The sequence below is a fragment of the Podarcis muralis genome, chromosome 4 (genome assembly GCF_964188315.1).
Source record: "Podarcis muralis chromosome 4, rPodMur119.hap1.1, whole genome shotgun sequence".
Lineage (NCBI taxonomy): Eukaryota > Metazoa > Chordata > Lepidosauria > Squamata > Lacertidae > Podarcis > Podarcis muralis.
The window spans coordinates 6518902-6543035 of NC_135658.1; the positions used below are offsets into that span (position 1 = coordinate 6518902).

The 24134-nt window shown below is 47.9% G+C and overlaps 1 protein-coding gene across 8 annotated transcripts in view; it reads right to left on the bottom strand.

Moving 5' to 3' along the window:
• LOC114595489 (uncharacterized) overlaps nucleotides 1-24134 on the bottom strand; it is a 48126-nt gene that overhangs the window by 2481 nt on the left and 21511 nt on the right. For 2 of the 8 annotated variants that reach the window (XM_077928052.1, XM_077928050.1), the window contains exons 2-6: nucleotides 6006-6498; nucleotides 5730-5811; nucleotides 5364-5446; nucleotides 380-506; nucleotides 37-186 (exon numbers count right to left, since the gene is read on the bottom strand). In XM_077928052.1, the coding sequence (XP_077784178.1) occupies nucleotides 37-186; nucleotides 380-506; nucleotides 5364-5446; nucleotides 5730-5811; nucleotides 6006-6407 (844 nt within the window). In that variant the 5' untranslated portion in view covers nucleotides 6408-6498. Of the gene's footprint in view, nucleotides 1-36; nucleotides 187-379; nucleotides 507-5363; nucleotides 5447-5729; nucleotides 5812-6005; nucleotides 6499-7652; nucleotides 7750-10174; nucleotides 16868-22496; nucleotides 22624-23535; nucleotides 23619-23903; nucleotides 23986-24134 lie in introns of those variants that run through there. The other 6 variants (XM_077928051.1, XM_077928055.1, XM_077928054.1 and 3 more) reach the window with 6 other exon arrangements.

Sequence of the window (24134 nt, forward strand, 5' to 3'; positions counted from 1 at the left end):
AGAAGAAATGAAGGGAGTTGGGTGTGTGTTCATTACCTGTGTTGTTTGTCATTTTATCAACATATTTATTATTAGATTCTGAAGACTTGTTGAATGTTGTTTTGTCTGATATATAGTAGTGGTCAAAATTGTGGAAGGTTGAAGCTGACACTGAAGATGGCCTGGGAAGTTCACACCAGCCCAATCCTGGTAGAAAAAAGAATATTTTGAAGAAGATTGTTCAAAGAAAAAACTGTAAGTTACTGTTTATTGTGGGGGTGTTAGGTTCCCAGGTGTTATAGGGGGCGCTGTTGAACTCTGTGAAAATATATGAGGTTGGTCACATTGAGGTATTTTTTGAATTTCCAGGCAGATATGACGATCCCACAGGGAGCCTTACCAAGAGAGGCCAATATCCCACAATTCTCCTTCATGACGTCCTTATGCAGAGCTCTCTGGTCAGGATCCAGCAACGCCCACTCCTCGTCCGTGAAACAAACAGCGACATCTTCAAAGCACACTGGACCCTAAAAGAAAAAGGGAAATGTCCTCCTCTGAGACAGCAGAAATATGATCTGCTACACAATGCTCTGTTGTTTCCTTCCTGTTAATAATAATAATAATAATAATAATAATAATAATAATAATAATAATAATAATTTATACCCCGCCCATCTGGTTGGGTTTCCCCAGCCACTCTGGGCGGCTTCCAATAAAAACTAAAATATAATAATCTCTTAAACATTAAAAGTGTCCCTAAACAGGGCTGCCTTTAGATGTCTTCTAAAAGTTTGGTAGTTATTTTTCTCTTTGACATCTAGTGCAGTGTTTCCCAACCGGTGTTCCGCGGCACACTAGTGTGCCGCGAGGCGTTGCCTGGTGTGCCGTGGGAGGGAGGCGGGCGAGTCGGGCGGCGAGAGGTGGGGCGGCGGCGGCGAGGATCCGTGTCGAGCCGGGGGCGGCTCCGCGGTGGTGGTGCCGAGGTTTCTCTCTCCATTCTCCCCTCACACACACACACAGGAAATAACACAGGATCAGCTGACAGGACCCGGCCAATGGGGCGGCGGCGGGGCAGCGCGCGCAAAAGGGAGGAGCGCGAGACAGCGGACGAGGAGGAGGCCGTCATGTCCGGGCAGCAGCAGCAACAACAGCAGCAGCAACTCCCGGCGACGGCTCCTCAAGCCCCGGGCAACCCTACTCCCTCACCGGCCTCGGCCGCCCTCCTGCTCCACCCGCCGCCGCCTCCCCCGCCGCCGCCGGCCACCTCGGCCCCGCCGCCGCCCCCTCCTCCGCCCGCTATCGCCGCCACCACAACAGCCGCCGCCGCCTCAGCTGGGCCCATGCCTGCCAGGAGCGGCGGCGGCAGCAGCAGCAGCAGCGCCCCGGCGCCCTTCCCTCCCGGCGTGACGCTGCGCGCTGACGTCACGGGGCTGTAATGGTGGTGTGCCTCAAGATTTTTTTCATCAATCAAGTGTGCCTTTGCCCAAAAAAGGTTGGGAAACACTGATCTAGTGGGAGGGCGTTCCACAGTGTGGTTGCCACTACCGAGGAGGCCCTCTGCCTGGTTCCCTGTAACTTGGCTTCTTGCAGTGAGGGAACCGCCAGAAGGCCCTCAGCGCTGGACCTCAGTGTCTGGGAAGAACGATGGAGGTGGAGACGCTCCCTCATGTATACTGGACCGAGGCCATTTAGGGCTTTCAAGGTCAGCAGAAACACTCAGAAACGATCTGAGAGCCAGTGCTCAGAAACGATCTCAGAGCCAGTGTAGGTTTTTCAAGACCGGTGTTATATGGTCTCGGCGGCCGCTTCCAGTCACCAGTCTAGCTGGCGCATTTTGGATTAGTTGTAGTTTCTGGGTCACCTTCAAAGGTAGCCCCACATAGAGTGCATTGCAGTAGTCCAAGCGAGAGATAACTAGAGCATGCACCACTCTGGAGAGACAGTCTGCGGGCAGGGAGGGTCTCAGCCTGCATACCAGATGGAGCTGGTAAACAGCTGTCCTGGACACACAATTGACCTGTGCCCCCATGGACAGCTGCGAGTCCAGAATGACTCCCAGGCTGCGCACCTGGTCCTTCAGGGGCACAGTTACCCCATTCAGGACCAGGGAGTCCCCCACACCACGCCTCCTGTCCCCCCAAAATAGTACTTCTGTCTTGTCAGGATTCAACCTCAATCTGTTAGCCGCCATCCATCCTCCAGCCGCCTCTAGACACTCACACAGAAATTTCACCGCCTTCACTGGTTCTGATTTGAAAGAGAGGTAGAGCTGGGTATCATCTGCATACTGATGAAAACCCAGCCCAATCCCCCTGATGATCTCTCCCAGCGGCTGCATGTAGATGTTGAAAAGCATGGAGGAGAGGACAGAACCCTGAGGCACCCCACAAGTGAGAGCCCAGGGGTCTGAACACTCATCCCCCCCCCCACCACTTTCTGAACACGGCCCAGGAGGAAGGAGTGGAACCACTGTATGACAGTGCCCCCAGCTCCCAGCCCCTCAAGACGGTCCAGAAGGATGTTATGGTCGATGGTATCAAATGCCGCTGAGAGATCCAGCAGAACTAGGAAACAGCTCTCACCTTTGTCCCTAGCCTGCCGGAGATCATCGACCAGTGCGACCAGGGCAGTTTCAGTCCCCATGATGAGGCCTGAACCCCGACTGGAAGGGATCCAAATGGTGCGCTTCTTCCAGGCGTGCCTGGAGTTGTTCAGCAACCACTCACTCAATCACCTTGCCCAAGAATGGAAGATTTGAGACTGGGTGATAGTTAGCCATATTGGCAGCATCTAAAGATGGTTCTTTAATAAGCAGTTTGATAACCGCCTCTTTCAGCGGGTCTGGGGAGGCTCCCTCACGGAGGGAAGCATTCACCACCCCACGAAGCCCATCGCCCAGTCCTTCCCGGCTAGCTTTTATAAGCCAGGATGGGCAAGGATCCAGGAGACAGGTGGTTGGTTTCACTTGTCCAAGCAGCCTGTCCACATCCTTGGAGGTAACAGATTGGAACTGATCCCACACAATTGACTAGACAGGACACTAGCACTCTCCCGCCCCAGCCCTGCTCCCACGGTGGAGTCTACCTCTTCCTGAATCTGAGTGATCAAGGAGACAGGTGGTTGGTTTCACTCATCCAGGCAGCCTGTCCACATCCTCACAGGTAACAGAAGGGAACTGATCCCACACAACTTGACTAGACAGGACACTAGCACTCTCCCGCCCCGGCCCTGCTCCACTGTGGAGTCTACCTCTTCCTGAATCTGAGCGACTTTATCCGCAAAAAACTTTGCAAAATAATTGCAAGAGATCATGTGGCCCATACTGGGCCCCGTTGTAGCAGGTGGTTCTGCTATATTGCGGACCACCTGAAAAAGCCTCCTGCTGCTGTTTTCTGCAGATGCAATATAGGCAGCATAGAAAGTCTTCTTCACCGTTGCTACCGCCACTTGGTAGGCTCGACATTGAGCTCTAACCCGTGTCCGGTCAGCTTCAGAATGAGTTATCCGTCACTGGCGCTCTAGCCGTCTCAGCGATTGTTTCATTGCCCTCAGATCCGTGGAAAACCATGGGGCTGTCTGGGCTCCATGCAGTCAAAGAGGGCGCTTCAGAGCCAAACAGTCAATAGCCCTGGTTAACTCCGCATTCCAGCGGGCCACCAGGGAATCAGCTGAAAGGCCATCAACATGGGATAAAGCATCCCCTACCACTCTCTGGAAACCATTTGGAGCCATTAAGTGGCGGAGGTGGACCACCTGAATCGGTCCCACCTCCCTGCAGAGGGAAAGGGCCGCAGAGAAGTCCTGTTGCACCAGGAAGTGATCTGACCATGGCACTGCAACCCCCCCCTCCCCGCCCACAAGGCCTGGGTTGCTGTGTGTAAGAGAAACCTGGTGGGCAAGCAGCGGCAAGGACAGGCCCATCTGTTTCATCCAACCAAGTCTCTGTTACACATGCCAGATCAAGTCCTCCATCCATGATCAAGTCATGGATGGCAGTGGCTTTATGAATCATTGACCTGGCATTGCACAGCAGCACCTTCAGGTCATGTGGGTATCCCTTGCTGATTCTAGTATCCGTCCAGTCAGTACCAGATCTGGAGGCAGGGATAGTCCTCAAACAACGACTAAACCTGCCTCCTCTGTAATGACATGGTCTGGTCTTAGCGTAACTGCTCCTCCTACCTGTGATCACTGAGATTGGTTGTCCCAGTGCATCCCCCCCATGGAACATGCCCCAGCTATTTTGTGGGCTGGGACCCACTCCCTGGCAGGCCTGACCCCTCCCCTTAAGAATAAAACCCTTAAAAAAAAAAAAAAAGAACCCACAATAAAACAATACAAACAAAAAACTGTAAAAATTACAAACACATCAAAATCAAAAACATTCCCGAGCCCAACCAAACATCCATCCCACCCCCCACAAAAAAAAGTAATCAAAAGGGAAAAAAGAAAATTTAAAAAAACATTTTAAAAAGAACATTGTGCCGCTCCAAGTCCTCCTGGCCAGCAGGAGCAGCAGCAACCGTCCTTGTGAGGCCTGTTAGGCCCCGCCCTGGGCCAGGTGGTGAGTGGCAGGAGCAGGGCCCTCAGGCACTCATGCAGGGGAGTTGTTTCAATAGGATTGCTTTGCTGCACATCTTATTTATAGATGCTTATTTTATTCTAAGTTTTAATTATGCGTATTCTTTTTTGTGCAAATAGGTTGTTCTCCACCTTGTGTTTTCCAAGTCATTCTTCCCCAATGGAAGGATCCACTTTCTCCTCCCCTCCCAATGCCCTAAAGTCAAATTCCAGGGGTTCATGGGGGCATGGAGAGAGGAAGGAATGTGGGGCAAGCCCCATTTTGCAGCCAATGGGGCTGGTTAGGTGAATCCAGGCCACTATTTGTTCTCATTTGCCCACTGCTTAGAAACCATTAGCATTCCGTGATCAATCTAGAAATGAAATCAGCCTCTTTTGGATGGCCATCTGTCTTGGATGATCTAGCAGAGATTCCTCCATTGCAGGGGGTCTCCTGGCTCTGAGAGACAAGCAGGGAGGGGGGCTTCTGGCATCCTTATTCTGACTCACCTCTGCCTCCCAACCTTCCTCTCCCACTCGCCTCCTTCCTCTTCTGCCTCTGATTCTGCACTGCATTCTGCCACAGAGTCTCCCAGCTCAGTAAGCCCTGTTAGCCTTTCAGCTTCTGACACCTCCTCTCCCCAGCCTTCTCCCTTTCCCCCCTCTAACCGCCCATCCTTCTTCTACCTCCACTTCTTGGGCTCTCAGCCGTCTTCCCTTCCTGGTTCCCTGGCTGCTTCCTCCCACCATTCCTCTGTGCCCAACCAGTCCATGACATTGCTCCATCCCTCGGTCTCTGTCGCCACAAGGCAGCTTCCCCTGACCTGATCTGGTTCCACAGCCGCTGTTTCCCTTCTGCCCCCATGAAAAGACAGATCAGGAGGTCTTGCCGGCATCATTCTGCCACCTGCAAGAGAAAAATGTAAGCAGGATGCCTGGAGTGCCTGCTTCTCTCACAGGTGAAATAGGGCATCTCTAACTGCAGATGGGCTTTTGAGAAAGACTTACCTGCTGAGAGCATTTGAATGTTTGTGCCCATTTAATATGTTTGTTGTGCAGAAATACATCTCCCCTCCTCTGGACCCTTGTTCCCAACTGTCTCCCCCCAAAACAAGATGAAAAGAACCCTCAGATGAGTTGGAAAACCAACAGAATGAGACCAAATGGAGAAAAACCACCTTCCTCCTTACCCAGTGGCCTCTCTCTGATGTCCAACGGAGGCCTCTCTGCCTCACAGGAATCCAGGTCCATTTCTGCAAAGAGATCCTTTCCCTGAGAAAGAAACAAGGATTCAAAACAGAGAACGGTGAGAAATGCTAGAAAGAGAATTACAAAGACTTGAAGGGTGTGAGATCTCATTCCATGGATGCTTTCCCAGAAAACGGATGGGTCATCAGCAGACCATTATGGGATGTTCTCTGTCCTGTTTGGAGCCCTGGGAGTATCCAAAGGAAAGTCTCTCTCACCTGCTTTCTCTCCTCTGCCTGACTCAGGAGGAAACCTTCGGCCAGGGCTACCGCCTGGGAACAGGTCTCCGCTCCGCATTCCCTCACCCAGCTCTCCATCTCCGGGGGAACGACAGCCAGGAACTGCTCCAAGATCACCAGGTCCAGCATCTCAGCTTTCGTGTGCCTTTCCGGCTTCAGCCACTGATGGTCAAGGTGGTAGAGTCGGCTGCAAACCTCTCGGGGTCCTTTGGCCTCCTGGCAGCAGAATTGCCTCACCTGCTGGCTCTGCACCTCTGAGCAGAGGGTGTCCTCCTCACCCAGGATCTTCTGCACAGTGTTTTCCCAGAATCCCCCACTGCTCCCAGTTTGGTTGGCATGGCCTCTTCCTGCCTCAGGGCCAGCTGAATCTTGCTCATCCATCTGTGCTCTCAGGAAGCCTCTGAGAGATCGGAAGGAACCCTTTGGTCTTCTGACAAGTTCTGTCCGTCTTAATGAGAGGCTCTAGCAAATCCTACAAAGCAAATACATTGTTCTGTTACAAAATTTGTAGGACGGGGAAAAATGGTTCCCTGAGGAAGCATGGATGAGTCTTGCTGGGAACCAGGGCTGGACTGCACCAGATCCCAGACCATGAGATATCTTTTTGAAAAGAAAGAGCAGGAAGAGGAGAAGAAATAAGTCTCTAGCCTTCTAGCAATGCAAAATTTGGAGGCAACTGAAGGGATTTCTGTGAGATTAATCATCTTGGTTTCTGCTGCCTTCCAGTCAATGCATGAAGTCAGAACCGAATGGCAAGGGAGTCATTTGTATCTTGTGAAAAATGGATGCTTGGTTCTAGTGGGGGTCCTCAGGAGTTGCTCCCCCCACGCCCACTCCCTGCTTCTGTCTCCTTTTCTGCATTCTCTGCCACTGTCCAGACAGATTCGTGGGGTGAGGCCTCTTTTTCTCACTTGAGGGCCAGGAATGTATCTGGCCAAACCCCTGAGGGCCAAGTGGGAGGGGTCAAAGACATCTCCCTTGATTTTTTTATTTATTATTATTCTATTAGATAGCTTAACACAAACTGGTTTCCAATGCAGCAGCCAGACCATGGCCTGGGATCCCTCTCTTTATTCCTGGCCTCTCTTTCCTACTTTTCCTTCCTTTCTCCTCTTTGTTTTTTTTTGGGGGGGGGGGCTAGTCCACCTCCTCCTCCAGCTTTGGAAAACCATTTGCAGATGTTTCCTCTGTTGTGCAATGAGGCTGAGCGATGTCACACAGAGTTAAAGTCCCAGGGACTCCTTTGTTTTAATAGGGGGGATTTCGTGGGAGTCAGGGATCCTCTGATCTCCAGGAAGGAGAGCGTTGCAGACCTGGCCCCTCCCTGGCAGGACCCTCTCCTCCCTGACTGGCCCCCCCCCACATGAGCAGATCCGGCCCCCCAGGCACCCTCCCCTGCTGCAGCCCTGGGACCCCCCCCCCCCGTCTCCCCACTGCACCCTCTGGGGGGAGAGAGAGGAGACTCAACCCATAGCTGGCAACCTTCCCTTTTTTGCGGGAAATTCCCTTATTCCAGCGCCGTTTCCCGCTGCTATCCTGGATTCTTAGATATCCCGTAGACTGTCCCCGGGATCAGGCTGCTGATCCCTTATTTTCACATCTGAAGGTTGACAGCTATGGACTCACCAGATCCCAGGAGGGGGCAGCGAATCAGCCCTTGCAGGAGAGACACCAAAGCAACACCCCCCCCCTTCCTTGCAAGAAAGGACTGGGGAGGGAGGGGCCTTGGCTCTGGAGGACCTGGCCCCCCCTTGCTTCCTGGCCTCTCTAGGAAGGCAGCTCACTTCCCTTTAACCCTTGCCAAGCCGAGTCCTTCCAGCTCAGCCCTCTCTCGCTTGGCAGAACCTCAGATTTCTATTATTTTTTAAGGATTTAGGGGGGCAACTGCCCCCCTGGCTCCGCCAATGCCCAGATATCCTTTTGGGGGGTGAGGCTCTTGGCTGGACTCTGAGCATCTCCCTCCCTTGGCCAGAAACCAGAGGAAGAGCTTGCAGGGAAAAGGGCTTTGCAGGAGGCAAGGAAGCTCCTCCTAGAATTCAGGAGTGGAGAGAGAGGAGGGGATCCCAGGGTCATCTAGTCCAACCCCCAGCAATGCAGGAATCTCAGCTAAAGCATCCATGGCAGATGGCCGTCCCATCTCTGCTTAGAAACCTCCATGGAAGGAGAGTCCACCACCTCCCAAGGGAGACCTTTCCCCTGCCCAACTGCTCTTAGGTGTCCCCCAAGGCAGCGGGTCCTGAGTTCTAGCCCTGCTGAAACAATCGCACTGGCTGCCAAGGAGGAATCCAGTGAAGTTCAAAATAAATAAATCCTATTCTCATCAGAAATGAGTAATACTTTCTTATGCATGCTTTTTATGCTAATATACAAAAGTATGCCATTTCCCTTTCCAGATATGCTTAATTGCTAATTCAATGGACTGAAAATGGATTGTTGTTATTTTTATGTTTAGGGAAGCTTTTAATATTTGATGGACTATTGTATTTTAATATTTTGTTGGAAGCTTCCCAGAGTGGCTGGGAAACCCAGGCAGATGGGTCGGGTATAAATTATTACTACTACTACTACTACTACTATTGACCAGGTGAGTGTTCTCCTTTTGAAAGAGGCAGGTGGAATCTCCACAGTTGCTAATAGCATAGCGTTGAAAGACTAGTGAAATATGGGGAGCCCTAGAGCATCTGCTTGGCATGCAGAATGTCCCAGGGTCAACCCCTGACATCTCCTGCAAGGGCTGGACGAAATCCCTGCCTGAAACTCTGGGGAGCTGACAGTCAGTGTAGGCCAGGGGTCCTCAAACTATGTCCTGTGGCCTGAATCCAGCCCGTCAGGGTCATGAATCTGGCCTGCACGGTCATTTCAGAACCCACCAAGTATCTGATGCTGAAAGCATCTCACCATCCACTCAGTCCTTGCGTCACACTGAGGTAAACACCACAGGTGTGGTGGCGGCTCTACCAATGAAAGGCCAGGTGTTTTCACCTGGGAACGGGGAAGTGTTGTCTTTTGGCTCGAAGAGTGAAGTGCAGGTTGGTGGAGGAAGGCAGACATGGGTTGGTTTCATTACCTAGATGTTTATTTTAAAGGTGGGAGAAGGAAGTACAGTATAGTCCTATTTCTGTGCGTGGAGCAGCGGTCTTTCCACTCATGCGGTTTACATGGTCTGAAAGTTGGGATCTGTTTTGAGATTTAAATTTTAAAAGGGTGGAGTGGAACTGGATATTGACCATCTCGTTAGCCTGGGGCAGGGGGTCAGCAACCTTTTTCAGCCGTGGGCCAGTCCACCGTCCCCCAGAGCATGTAGGGGGCCAGACTATATTGGGGGGGGGCTGAACGAATTCCTATGCCCCACAAATAACCCAGAGAGGCATTTTAAATAAAAGGGCACATTCTACAAATGTAAAAACACGCTGATTCCCGAATTGTCCGCGGGCCGGATTGAGAAGACGATTGGGCCACATCTGGCCCCCAGGCCTTAGTTTGCCTACCCCTGGCCTGGGGAGCCACATTCTGGTTGAAGGAGGCCAGGATTGGCAATCAAGGCCTGGGGCGTCCCTCCTCCCCTGCAGTAGGAATTTGGAATCAGGAGAAAACTCTTGGAATAGCCTTGCCAGGAGCTCAGAGACGGACTCACCTGTCCCCATGTCCTTCTCTTTGCAGATGTGCTGCGGTTGCACATCTGTCGCTCAGAGGTGAGTATTGGAGAGAACCAGAGCAGGGACTCAGACCTGCCCTCCTTGCCCCCCACTCTGCCCTCTCGGAGGTGGAGAAGCCCTCCCTTTGTGAGGAACTGACTTTGTATTTCAGCTGCTGGAGGAAGATCAGCTGTACCTGCCGGAGGTGATTCAGAACTGCCAGGCAGCTCAGCTCAGGGGGGTCCGAACCCTGAAGTGCTCCAAGCAGGAGACGGCCAAAGCCATCCTGGTGAGTGATGGGTGGTGTGGGGGACCCTCATGGGGAAGTGGGGGAGGGAGGGGCTTTGGAGAAGGGGTTGTCCGTCTGCCAGAGGAGGAGGACCATGTTGGTCTAGGTTCACATATCCTGCTTGAAAAGGGAATAATTTGAGGGACTTCCTGTGAAAATCTGGGTCAGGAATGCTGTTCCTTGAATGTACAAACACACAAAACATAACAGTGTGTGGATTCACATAAACAATACTCTTCTATATATTCTCATCACAATATCAAATGTTTATCTTGCACATAAACAACACATAAATTGCAATAATATAGACGGAAGTCCCAATAAATCAGTTTATTCAAAAGACCAAATGTCTGCTACTTTCTGTTCCACATACGTTCATAAAGTCCAAATTGGAGCCTATTACAGTTCCACAGTGTTGACAAGGAACAAATGAAGCTTTACTGCTCAAACCACTTGGAAAGAAAGGAAAGTGGTTTACCTATGCTGACTTGTTAAAGGATCAAGAAGGAAAATGGAAACAAAGAGATTACGAGGAAATAAAAGACCATTTTCAGAGTTGGTTACAAGAAGACAATAAGAAATGATTTCGCTACACAACATCTAGATTTCAAAAGGAAGTCGTAGAAGGGAAAGGGAAGTTGCTGAAAGGTGCATATAGTATTCTGCTAGAATGGGAAACAAAAGATGAAGAGGTGAAATCAGTCATGATTAAATGGGCACAAGATATAGGTCATAATATAATGTGGGAAGGGAGGTTTTCTTTCTGGGGGGAGGGGAAAATGGGGGGAATGAGGATGATGTGTTTTTTATAAATTGCTGTTGAAATTCCTAATAAAAAATATTCAAAAAAAAAAAAAAAAGTTGAGAACCATGGGGCTATATAAATTCTAATTGGAATCAGTTTGAATTGGGCAAGTGTATCCAGGCTGCAATTATCTTTTTGGTCCCTTAGGAACTGTGGGGTTAGGCTCTGTGATCCAGAGCCTGTGGAGTCCGATACTCTTACGCTGCTACTCAGCTTCCTGGACTTGTAGCAGAGAAACACAGCTTTGTGCTTGTGTGTGTAAGCATGCAGAAAACAGCATCTATACACAGCCACTTTCTAATCTAAGCAGCTTTATTTATGTACAGAAGCAAAAATAAATCATCCGTTCTGGGAGCGGCAGATATCGCTACTCCTTTCGTCTTGGTCAGAAAACGAAAGCAGAAAGACAAATAAGAGATCCTGGATGTAGGGATCTCCACCCTTCAGTGGGCACAACACAAGACTCTGAGCTGTTTTAACCCTGTAAGCTCTGATTCTCCTCACCCCCCCTCTTGTCCTGCACTGCTGGGGCTCGTAAGCATCAACACTTACCCCCAAAACAACCCTGCACAGAATTCACTGTGCCTCTGGAAACTCAAAGGTTTAGTAAACCCATCTGCCAGATTCTGCAGGCTTGGACAGTACTTCAGCATCACCAAGCCTGATTGGACATTCCGACACACATTTTGGAAACGTATGTCCAAATGTTTGGTTCTGGCCTTAAACTGCCCAGACTCTGCCAACTTCAGACAGGGTTGATTATCCTCCCAAACAGTGACAGGCAAACAACAATCCCTGCAGATTTCTTGGACCAAACACGTGTAAAACTCTAGTTCTCTGCAAAGCTCTGACAATGCACTGAATTCAGCTTCAGTAGAGGAAAGCGCAATGAGACTCTGCTTTTGGGACTTCCACCCAACTAGAGTGTCCCCAAACTTTATTCCCATCCCAGGCACAACTTCCTGTCTTCCAGATTCGCCCAGTCGCTATCAGTGCAGCATTTAAGCTTGGTTTCACCCTTAGCCGACAGTTTGAGACAGAAATATTTGGTATCCTGCAGGTAACCCAGCATCCTCTTGATACCATTCCAGGCACTCACACTTGGCCTTGTAGCTTCCCTGCTGAGCAGATTGGTAGCAAATGCTAGCGTATGTCTGGTCTGCTCCACTGGGAGAGATACAGCAAACTACCCAGAGCTGACTGAAAGATCTCAGTGTTTTCGAACTCGGCACATCCCCCTAGCTGACTGTCTTTCATGTAGCTTGTCTCCATGGGTGTACTGACCCCTGCACATTCAGACATTCTGAACTTCTCAAGCAACTGCTCAATCTGGCCTTTCTGACTGAGCAAGAAGCTTCTGTCCTGGGACCTATCTATCTGGACGCCTAGGTAAACTTTCACTGGATCTAGGTTTTTGAGTTGGAAATGTTTTCCAATCTCTGTGGCAAACCCTTGAACCTCTTTCCCTGTGTTTGCCACATAGATTGTATCATCCACAAAAATTAAGACCACCTCTTGTGACTCTCCTGGCCCTTTCAGGTACAGGCAGCTATCAGCAAGCCTCCTCTTGAAACCCATGCTCTCTAAGGCTTCATTCAGACACAAGTTCCAGTTCCTGGCCGATTGCTTCAGACCGTAAATGGACTTATGAAGCTTCCACACTGCATCTGGCCTATTGCTCTCAAGCCCTGGAGGAGGATGCATGTACAGATCCTCCTGGAGGTCTGAGTTCAAATAGGCTACATCCACATCAAAGTGCTGCACCTGATGACCTCTCTGTGCAGCAATGGCTAAGAGCATGCACAGACTTTTACTTCTGGAAGTAGGAGCATACACCTCAGTGTAAGGCAGCAGTTCCACTGCGTAAACCCTCTGGCTACCAGCCTAGCCTTGTACTGCGGTTCTCCAGTTGCTGTGGGTTTAAGACGGTAAACCCGGCGGCTGCTCACAGCCTGCTTGCCTGCTGGCAGCGTCGTGATGGAGAACACACCTAGAGACTCCATTGAGTTCATTTCCTTCTGCATTGCCTCTTGCCACTTCCTGGCTTCCTCTTCAGGCAACTTCTGAACTTCCTCAATACTCTCTGGTTCACACTGAGCCACACCAATCCACACGCTAGTGACCTCAAACCTTTCAGGTGGTTTTCCTTTAGTAGTGTGAGCTGAACACCTCAGCACAACCTCAGGTACCCCCTCTGACCCACTAGGGCCAACTAGTGTGTCCTTGCTCTCCCCTCTGACTTACTGCGCATTCTGGATTTCTCAACTGGACTTGTGGGTGAGGAGGAGCACTCTTTGGCTCTAGCTTAACAGCTTTAGGAGATGCCCTTTCCTGTTCCTGCTCTGGGTTGGGACTCTGAGCCTCAGCAGCAGGATCAGTTTCTACCTTTCCTTCATCAGCAGAGTCAAGCAGACTCTCTGAAAGAATGTCTGGATTCCCATGTATGCATTTCCACCCACTCTGCTCACAGAACTCAGCACTCCTGCTGACTAGAATCCTAGACTGATTGCCTTCTGGATAGGCAAATCTCCACCACTTGGTCCCTGGCTCATACCCACAAAGGATCATTCTCTGGGACCTAGGGCCACCCTTTCTGTGTTTGGCACAAGGACCCAAGCCTCACATCCAAACACACGGAAGAAATGCACCTTGGGCTTAGAATAGAATCATAGAATCATAGAGTTGGAAGAGACCACAAGGGCCATCGAGTCCAACCCCCTGCCAAGCAGGAAACACCATCAGAGCACTCCTGACATATGGTTGTCAAGCCTCTGCTTAAAGACCTCCAAAGAAGGAGACTCCACCACACTCCTTGGCAGCAAATTCCACTGTCGAACAGCTCTTACTGTCAGGAAGTTCTTCCTAATGTTTAGGTGGAATCTTCTTTCTTGTAGTTTGGATCCATTGTTCCGTGTCCGCTTCTCTGGAGCAGCAGAAAACAACCTTTCTCCCTCCTCTATGTGACATCCTTTTATATATTTGAACATGGCTATCATATCACCCCTTAACCTCCTCTTCTCCAGGCTAAACATGCCCAGCTTCTTGCTGTGCAGCAGAAAATAGGGCATGTCCCCTACTACAGAACTGCAAGAACGGTTCAGAGTGAACGATGTGGATTTCCACGCTTCCACCCAAAACCGCTGGGGCAACCCTGTGTCAAAGAGCATGGCTTTGGTTGCCTCCTGCAGCATTCTCTACCTGCATTCTGCAACTCCATTCTCCTGAGGAGAATTTGCTACAGTCAACCTGTGGTGTATGCCTTTCTGGCAGAAGAAGTTCTGCAACGCAGACCTGGTGAACTCTCCACCGCGATCAGATTGAAAGCCCTTGACCCGCAGTAAGAACAGTAGTTCTCACTGCCGTTATCCAGTCTTTCACCAAAGCAGCAGCCTCTCACTTGTGCTTCAGAGAGAAAATCCACCCATTTCTGGAATAACCATCCACCAGAGATAGCACAAATTTGGCCCCACCCAGACTGGCAACTGGCATAGGGCTGCAAAGGTCTGCATGGACTAGCTCAAAAGGTTTTGTGGTTACTCTGTCAGACCTAGGATAAGAGCACGTCTGAACCTTGGCTTTCTTGAAGGCACCCTGCATTCCAGGTATTTGTCACATGCCTTCATCTTGCACCCCTCAGTGCACCCTGGGACCTTCTTCACGTACCCCCAGTTGATATGTCACATTCTCCGGTGCCAAACGCCATGATGGCACCCATCATGAATGGGAAGGTTGCCACACTGTGCTTGTGCATCCTCAGTGGGACCTTTACCTGCAATAGGCGATTCTAGCACAAACAGCCTGTCTTTGCACTCAACACTGACCAGTTGTCGCCCACCTCTGGAAATTATTTTCAAAACACACTTTGAACCCAACATGGACAAGAGAGAAAACAGAAAGCAAACAGCACTGCATCTCTGGAACGACATAGGCCTCAATCTCTGCCTGTAAAAAAGAACAATAAACAGAGCCAGACATAGCGCTTGGAACCATCTGCAAGAGTTACACTTCTTCCAGTTTTCACAGCCTTGCAGTTCCACAAAAAACCACTAGATACCGATGACATGAGGTGGTGACTGGCCCCACTGACAATCACCCAGCTCAGCACGTGGCCCTGGTCACAGTTTTTCACTGTTGCCATAGCAGCAGCCAAATGATACTGTGACGACATGTCTCTGCCAGTTTCCTTGAGACCTTTTGAGGCTTCCCACACTTGGCAGCTCCTGTTATCTGGTTGCCAAAGAAAACGGCCTTGGAGACATCCTTGGCTCCACTGGACAATTCCAGACCAGGTGGAATTCAGAGCTGCACCGGAAACACATCGGGAAGAAAAAGCTTTCAGTCTCTTCACTTCTCCCTTCTCCCTTCACCCCCACTCTTGGGTGCAGCACAGCCTGGGCCTGCTCACCCTCCAGCTTTCTGCCTGTAATGCCTATAATGGCAGCAACTTTTTAAAAAAGTAATATTTTGAGCTCGTAGTTCAATTTCCCAGCAGCTCCCCTTGCCCCGCAGAACACTTCTACCATTCCATCTCCTCTACCTGAGGCATTGTTCAGCAGTGGGGAAAGTGACCTCTTCACACCGGGTGTCCATTTGGTATGGCCCTTTCCAGGTTTTTTCCTGCCCCTTGTGTTTGTCTTTCATTTGTTCTCCTTTGTGTGTTGCCAGTAGAAGCCACAATTCTGTGGATACTCTAGGTGGTGCAGAAAGTTGGCAGCTATTCCCTACACCCACAGGTCTCGGGATGGTTACAACATAAGAAAACAAAATAAAAACACAAAACACCACATTTTAAAAGGGCATTAAATGTTAATCAGCCAAAGGCCTGGTTAAAAAAGTGTGGATTTGCCTGGCTCCTAAATCTGTACAATGGTTTTTCTAACCTTTGTATGGATTCTTTGATGGGAAGTAAGATTGGCCCTCTGACTGAAGCTTTTTCCACATTCCACACACTGATATGGTTTCTCCCCTGTATGAATTCTTTGATGTGAAGTGAGATTGTGGCTGTGACTGAAGCTCTTTCCACATTCCACACACTGATATGGTTTCTCCCCTGTATGAATTCTTTGATGGGAAGTGAGTTTGGAGTTCTGAGTGAAGCTCGTTCCACATTCCACACACTGATAGGGTTTCTCCCCTGTATGAATTCTCTGATGCTTAGTGAGATAGGAGCTCTGAGTGAAGCTCTTTCCACATTCCACACACTGATGGGGTTTCTCGCCTGTATGAATTCTCTGATGCTTAGTGAGATAGGAGCTCTGAGTGAAGCTCTTTCCGCATTCCACACACTGATAGGGTTTCTCCCCTGTATGAATTCTTCGATGGGAAGTGAGAGAGGAGCTATCAGGGAAGCTCTTTCCACATTCCACACACAGATAGGGATTCTCCCCTGTATGAATTCTTTGATGGTAAGTGAGATTGGTGATCTGACGGAAGCTCTTTCCGCATTCCACACACAGATAGGGTTTCTCCCCTGTATGAATTCTTTGATGGTAAGTGAGACCGGAGATCTGACTGAAGCTCTTTCCGCATTCCACACACTGATAGGGTTTCTCCCCTGTATGAATTCTCTTATGGGAAGTGAGATCGTGGCTCATTCTGAAGCTCTTTCCGCATTCCACACACTGATATGGTTTCTCCCCTGTATGAATTCTTCGATGTGAAGTGAGATCAGAGCTCTTCCTGAAGCTCTTTCCACATTCAACACACTGATAGGGTTTCTCCCCTGTATGAATTCTTTGATGTGAAGTGAGAGAGGAGCTCTGAATGAAGCTCTTTCCACATTCCACACACTGATAGGGTTTTTCCCCTGTATGAATTCTTTGATGGGAAGTGAGATGGGAGATCCAACTGAAGCTCTTTCCACATTCCACACACTGATAGAGTTTCTCCCCTGTGTGAATTCTTTGATGGGAAGTGAGAGAGGAGCTCTGGCTGAAGGTCTTTCCACATTCCATGCGCTGATAGAGTTTATTTCCAATGAGATTTTGTTGATGGGAAGTGGAATTGGAGCTCTGATTGCAGCTTTCTCCACACTCTAAATTTTTACGCAGCTTCTCCTCTCTGGGGATTTTATCGTGGTCACCTTTGTTCTCAATTTTCGATTCATCACAATCTGCAATGGAGACAAAAAGGGATTAGAGCCTCAGGAACAAATGGAGAACTGAAGGAAGTTGGGCTTGTGTTCATTACCTGTGTTGTTTGTCATTAACCATCATATTTATTATTATGTTCTGATGAGTTGTTGAATGTTGATTTGTTTGATATACAGTAGTGGTCAAAATTGTGGAAGACTTTTGGAAAAAAGTGTATTTCAGAGTTTTGATGGCTTATAACACCACTTCATTTGGAGTAATATCATAAAATAATATATCAGTGGAAAGATAATTTAATGAAGACTGCAATTCAACAAAGGTTGTTCAATTACCCATATTCTATCAAATGTTATAGTCAAATAACCAGAAAAAGGAAGCACAACTTGCTTAGGTTGACTTTTGTCAGTGTGTTATGTGATTGCTGTCAAGTTGGTTTTTTTGTTTGTTTGTTTGTTTGTTCTTTCATTTAGTGAGGTTGTAAAACATAATAAAATTATAGAAATGGCACAAAGAGTTGACTGGTCACCCAGAAAGCAATGTAAAATTGTAGTATTAAGTGAACAGGGCTACAGTTATGAAGAAATTAGATTAAATATTGGGGAAAACTTAACCAAAGCTGGCCTTTCTATATTTTTGAAGACGTATATGGAGACTCAGTCACTAAAAAATCAGACTGGTTAAGGCAGGAAAAGGTGCACAAAGGCAAGTGACGATCGAAGAATGGAGAGACTGTCCCTACATGACAGAAGAAAATCATTTTGGTGTATACAAGATGACATGGCGAGATGTAATGTGAAGTTGAGTGCAAGGACTGCTCTAAATGTTAGAATTCTAAGGAAAAAGCCATTGTTATCTCTCAAGCATGAGTTTAACCAAACTGCGGGAGGCAGTGGAAGACAATAGGACCTGGTGTGCTCTGGTCCATGGGGTCACAAAGAGTCATACACGACTAAACGACTAAAGAAAATGTCTCAAGCAAAGGTTGAAAAGATTTTTTTAAAAAAATAAATTTTATTAACCGGCCAATCACATCAAATCAAACCACATCACATAAATTCCAAATTACAGAGCCGAATTTTTAAATTTTGTTGGGGGGGTCCCATACTTCCAGATCCGAGGAAGGATTCTGATCTAATCCTTACTTCTGCATTAATGTCCAAATCAGTCCAAATAAGTCCAAATAGATGTTCAAACAGTCCAAACACATATTCATAGTTCTTTCCAATCTTATCTTGCTGTTTCCACATCACTTCTTAATCATATATTTTCTCTTTGTCCTTTATGGTCTCTTCTGATGGTCTCCTTAAGCCGATAAACTCCGATAATACTCCTGTGTGGATTTCCCGTCGTCAAGCCTCAATTCCAGATGGTTCCCATAAATCGTCACCTTCGGAGATAAGATCACTTTTTCCCTCGTAAATTATAGCTCTGTCGCTCTTAAGACCTCTTTGAGGAGTTTCTCCCATGATGTAAGAACGCTCTCTTTCACTCTTCCTCCTCCCGGACTTAGTCCTCCGACAGAGCTTCCCAAAATGGCGACGGGATTTTTGACTGCGTCAGAACAAAGCTCTTATACATTCCACAGTCTTCTAGAAACATGCTTTGGTTCAAAAGTTTATCTCCACACAGCCTTAGATTCACAGCTTAAGTCCTTAAAACCTCATTTCTGGCTTTTGCCTAATGAAGGGAGGGGATTCTTGGGTTTAATCACATAAGTAGGAAAATAAAACATTTTCCCCCTCCCCCATCAGTCCTTTGCCATACCGTATCTTGACGTGTCTTCTCATAATTTAAATCTTATTTTTCCAGAGACCTCTTCTGTTGCAGTCTTCACTTCTCCTCATTTCCTGAAGCATGTGCATTCCTTCGTGCCAAATTGTTTCTTTTGAAGTTCTTGCAGCTAGTGGCGCAGGTCAGAGACAGCGTCCAGGAGTGCCGAGATCCCACAGGAGGGTTTCTGTGCCTAATGCCCCCATCCCCCTCAAAAATTCGGGGGTGATATCGGGCACAGCAGGCAAACGGCCCCACTCACTGTCTTGAGTATGTAGGGAGCCTAATTACTCCCAACATAGCCTCCAAATTACCTCCTGTGGGTCGGAGAGATGTTATTGTCGGCCATCTTCCCCCTAGTGGCCCCCCGCAAAGGTTGAAAAGATTAAACCCATGTTAATTGGACGCGGAACAATGGGACAATGTTTTTGGAGGGATGTGACCCAAATCTCCTTGCTTGGTAGTGATGCCATGAAATACACAAGGGGAAGAATCAGAGAAGATTTACATGCTACTTGCATTACACCAACCGTGAAACACCCAGATAGTGTGATGATCTGAGGTTGCATGGCAGCAAAAGGTGTGGGCAGAATTTTCATCATTAAAGGGAATGGAAATGCCCCCAAATAAAAAATGAAATACTTTAGCCCAAACTGAAGCCTTCTGCAGGTGATCTTTTATTAAGTTTCATATTACCGAATTAAACACATCAAACCAATTAGTCCAAATTATAACAATACATATCATGTAATCCAATTATTTTCCAAATTATAAATTTTTGTGGGGGGTACCCACGCTTCTTGATCGGCAGGAGTCCAATCCTCGAATATTTTCTGCTGCTTTCATATTAAGAATGATATTTCCAGTCCCTTCTTCTCAATCCTCGTCGTTACTCATTTTCCTTTTCATTCACCTCCAAATTGCTCCGCAAGTGGGTTGAAAGAAACAGTCTTGTTTGTATTTCTGTGTGGGCTTTGTACTGCTCTCTCGTAAATCCCAATAATCCAGGCATTTCCGCTCGAGCAAGCAATCGCCTTCTTGTTGTTCCGATGAAATACAGTCCAAAAGCTCGCTCTTTAACTTTCCCGACCTGTTGCATCGTAAATTAGTCTTTTTCCAGGAGGGCTGCCCCTTCCAGTTCACAATCTCATCGAAAGTAATAAATCTTCGGCTCGCCCTCCCCAAGACCAAACCTCCTGCAACACAGGTCTCGTATCAAATCTCCATTCTAACTGCGTCACAAAGAGAGCCCTTCTTTCCAAATCCTTTACAGAGTAAAACCTTTAAATTCATATTATTCCCACACAGTTCCTTTTTAGTCCCATTTGCCAATTAGTTGCTGTGATGGATATTCTAAGAGGGAGGGTTATTAGTTAATCACATAGAGCAAAAAAAGATAAAAAGTCATCCCCCCCCTTTAGTTCTGTTGCACTCCAATCCACATACCAGCATGGCTGTAGTTCTTTGATGTAATCTTCTGTCTCAGTCTTCTTCATTTCAGTGGTAAAATTGTTAGCAGATAAAAATCTCCTGCCTCTCTTGAAGCCTGTGCGTTATCTTTCACCATTTTTTCCCCCTTTTAAGTAACACAACTAGTTTCGCTCCTGGAAGTAGCTTCAGAGGAGTTCCGAGGCCCGCCGAGGGTTGTGCACCCAGTGCCTCACCCCCTCCTTCTTCCGAACTGGGGGGTGATTTATGGCAACAGCGGGTGAAAACTGCATCTCTCCCCCCTGGAGAGATGAGGGAGACTGATTTACTCCCCATAATCAGCCTCTAATTACCTCGTGCGAGCTGGATAGATGTTAATATCTGCCATCTTCCAAGGTGCCCCTAGCGGCCCCCTCCTACTTATATATTTATTTTCTATTTCAACAGGACTCAGCGCCATGTCCTGTTGCTGCTGTGTGAAAAAGCTGCTTTCAAGATAATCCTATTCCACTGCCAGAATGGCTTGGGAATAGCCCAAACATTAACCCAATCAGAAATCTATGGAGCTGACTAAAGAAACTTGTTAATCAGAGGCAACCCAGCAATAAAGCCCAATTAACAGAGGCAATAATTCAATCTTGGTTTCACATTCTTACAGCTGCAGAACTAAAAATTTGGTTCACTTCATGGGAAAGCGTTGTAAGGCTGTAATTAAAGCTAAAGGTTACCAATGGTTACCAAAAGTTTCACGTTTTTTCTTTATGACTGCTGTTCCAATAAATACTCCTTCATAAAAGTCATTACATTACATTCTTCATTAAATTATCTTTCCATAGATATATAATTTTATGGTATTACTCCACACAAAAGTGGTGTTATGAGCCATCAAACCTCAGAAATACACTTTTCACAAAAGGTTTCCACAATTTTGGCCACCAGTATAAGTTGCTCATTTTAAGTTAATGTTCTTTTTATATGGCATCAGAATATTATTATTCATGTTTCATGTTTATATATGTGTTGGAAGCCGCCCAGAGTGGCTGGGGCAACCCAGCCAGACGGGCAGGGTAGAAATAAAAATGTCAGCTTTGTTCCGGAGCTTACAGAGGCTGGAATGTATGAAAGCAAGCAAAGAGAAATAAGGACACTGGAATGTGAGAGGGAGGAGGGGCAGCCGAGTGGCAGAGCTTCAGAGAACAGAGAGCAGGCAGCAGATAGCAAAGATCCACAAAATACCAATCTTAGCTCAGAGACAGAAGGGGAGAGGCCAGGAATGGCTAGCCCAAAAACTCGAAGGCGCGAAAATGTCAGTGAGAGGAGGGGAAAGAGCGGAAGCGAAAGGGTTTATTCCCCTCTTGGAAGAAGAAGAAGGGGCAGAGTTTAGACTTGGCAACTGCAAACTTGGAAGTCAGACATGGAGTGAAAGAGCTCCGGAGTGATTTATGTGTTTGAGCAATAAACCCGAGATAATTACTGCCGGTGTCTTGCTTCTGTGGGAGAGCCAAGCCATTACAAAAAATTATTATTATTACTACACTGGTACCTGTTCTGGAAAAAATTAAGTTTGTAAACCGAGGTACCACTGTATCATCCTCATCCTCATCACTGCTACTACTACCTGAGATTCCATAAGCCTAGCTCTTCTCTGGGATGGATTTTGTTTGGCCCAGTCATGGCATCCCCTCCATCTCCAATGTCAGTTCTTGTTATGGCTTGGTCTCTCCCACAAACGTGAGACGACTCTGTTAATAATTTCAGATTTATTGCTAAAACAACAAACTTGGACGGAGCTCCTCTACTCTTCGTCCTCCCCACAAGATGGAGTTGCCCGGACTGAGCTCCTCCCCCTTCCCCAGCACGGAAGCCCCCACCATCTCTTCCAGTATCTTTAGAGCGTCTCGACCACTTTTCAGATCCTACGAGATTTGGCAGAGAATGCTTCCTGCATTCCAGCGTCTGACTCACTCCTGTAGCTCCCACACAGCTGTCTGTCACTCTGTCTCTCTTTTTCTTCTCCCCTTTATTCAGAGCTCAGATTACAATTGATCTCCCCCTCCTCTCTGCCTTCCGCTGCTAACTCTCCTCTCCCTAGGCCTGCTTCTTCTCTGGCTGGCAGCACCTGAGCTTCGCTGCCAGTCGGCTCTTTGGTCAACCCAAGACTAAAAGGAGCAAAAACAAAAACCTGAAGCTACTTATCTTTCCTAACAATTCTGAAGCTGACATTGAAGATGGCCTGGGAAGTTCAGACCAGCCCAATCCTGGTAGAAAAAGGAATAATTTCAGGAAGGTTGTTCAAAGGAAAAACTGTAATTTACTCTTTATTGTGGGGGTGTTAGGTTCCCAGGTGTTATAGGGGGTGCTGTTGAGCTCTGTAAAAATAGATGAGGTTGGTCCCATAGAAGTATTTTTTGAATTTCCAGGCAGATATGACGATCCCACAGGGAGCCTTACCAAGAGAGGCCAGGATCCCATGATTCTCCTCCATGACGTCCTTATGCAGAGCTCTCTGGTCAGGATCCAGCAACGCCCACTCCTCGTCCGTGAAACGAACAGCGACATCTTCAAAGCACACTGGACCCTAAAAGAAAAAGGGAAATGTCCTCCTCTGAGACAGCAGAAATATGATCTGCTACACAATTCTCTGTTGTTTCCTTCCTGTACATTGTGATGTTGTTTCAATAGGATTGCTTTGCTGCACATTTTAAATATGGATGCTAATTTTAAGTTTTAATAATGGGTATTTGTCTTTGTGCAATAGGTGGTACTCCACATTCTGTTTTTCAAGTCATTCTGCCTAGGCAAGCATTCCAGTTTCCCCAATGGAAGGATCCACTTTCTCCTCTCCTCCTGGGCTGTTCTGGGGAGTTCCCTCCCAATGCCCTAGAGCCAAATTCAAGGGATTCATGGAGGCATGGAGAGGGGGAGAAAAGGGGGGCATGCCCCATTTTGCCCCCAATGGGGCTAGTTAGGTGAATCCAGGCCGCTATTTGTTCTCATTTGTCCACTGCTTAGAAATTAATTTTAGCATTCAGTGATCAATCTAGAAATAAAATAAGCCTGTTTTGAATGGCCATCTGTCTTGGATGATCTAGCAGAGATTTCTGCATTGCAGGGGGTCTCCTGGCTCTGAGAGACAAGCAGGGAGGGGGGCTTCTGGCATCCTTATCCTGACTCACCTCTGCCTCCCAACCTTCCTCTCCCACTCGCTTCCTTCCTCTTCTGCCTCTGATTCTGCACTGCATTCTGCCACAGAGTCTCCCAGCTCACTAAGCCCTGTTAGCCTTTCAGCTTCTGACACCTCCTCTCCCCAGCCTTCTCCCTTTCCCCCCTCTAACCGCCCATCCTTCTTCTACCTCCACTTCTTGGGCTCTCAGCCGTCTTCCCTTCCTGGTTCCCCAGCTGCTTCCTCCCACCATTCCTCTGTGCCCAACCAGTCCATGACATTGCTCCATCCCTCAGCCTCTGTCGCCACAAGGCAGCTTCCCCTGACCTGATCTGGTTCCACAGCCGCTGCTTCCCTTCTGCCCCCATGAAAAGACGGATCAGGAGGTCTTGCCGGCATCATTCTGTCACCTGCAAGAGACAAAAGGTAAACAGGACGCCAGGAGTGCCTGCTTCTCTCTCAGGTGAAACAGGGCATCTCTAACTACAGATGGGCCTTTGAGAAAGCTTTACCTGCTGAGAACATTTAGACGTTTGTGCCCATTTCATATGTTTGTTTGTGCAGAAATACATCTCCCCTCCTCTGGACCCTTGTTCCCAACTGTCTCCCCCCCAAACAAGATGAAAAGAACCCTCAGATGAGTTGGAAAACCAAGAGAATGAGACCAAACGGAGAAAAACCACCTTCCTCCTTACCCAGTGGCCTCTCTCTGGTGTCCAACGGAGGCCTCTCTGCCTCACAGGAATCCAGGTCCATTTCTGCAAAGAGATCCTTTCCCTGAGAAAGAAACAAGGATTCAAAACAGAGAATGGGGAGAAATACTAGAAAGAGAATGACAAAGACTTGAAGGGTGTGAGATCTCATTCCATGGATACTTTCCCAGAAAAAGGATGGGCCATCAGCAGACCATTATGGGATGTTCTCTG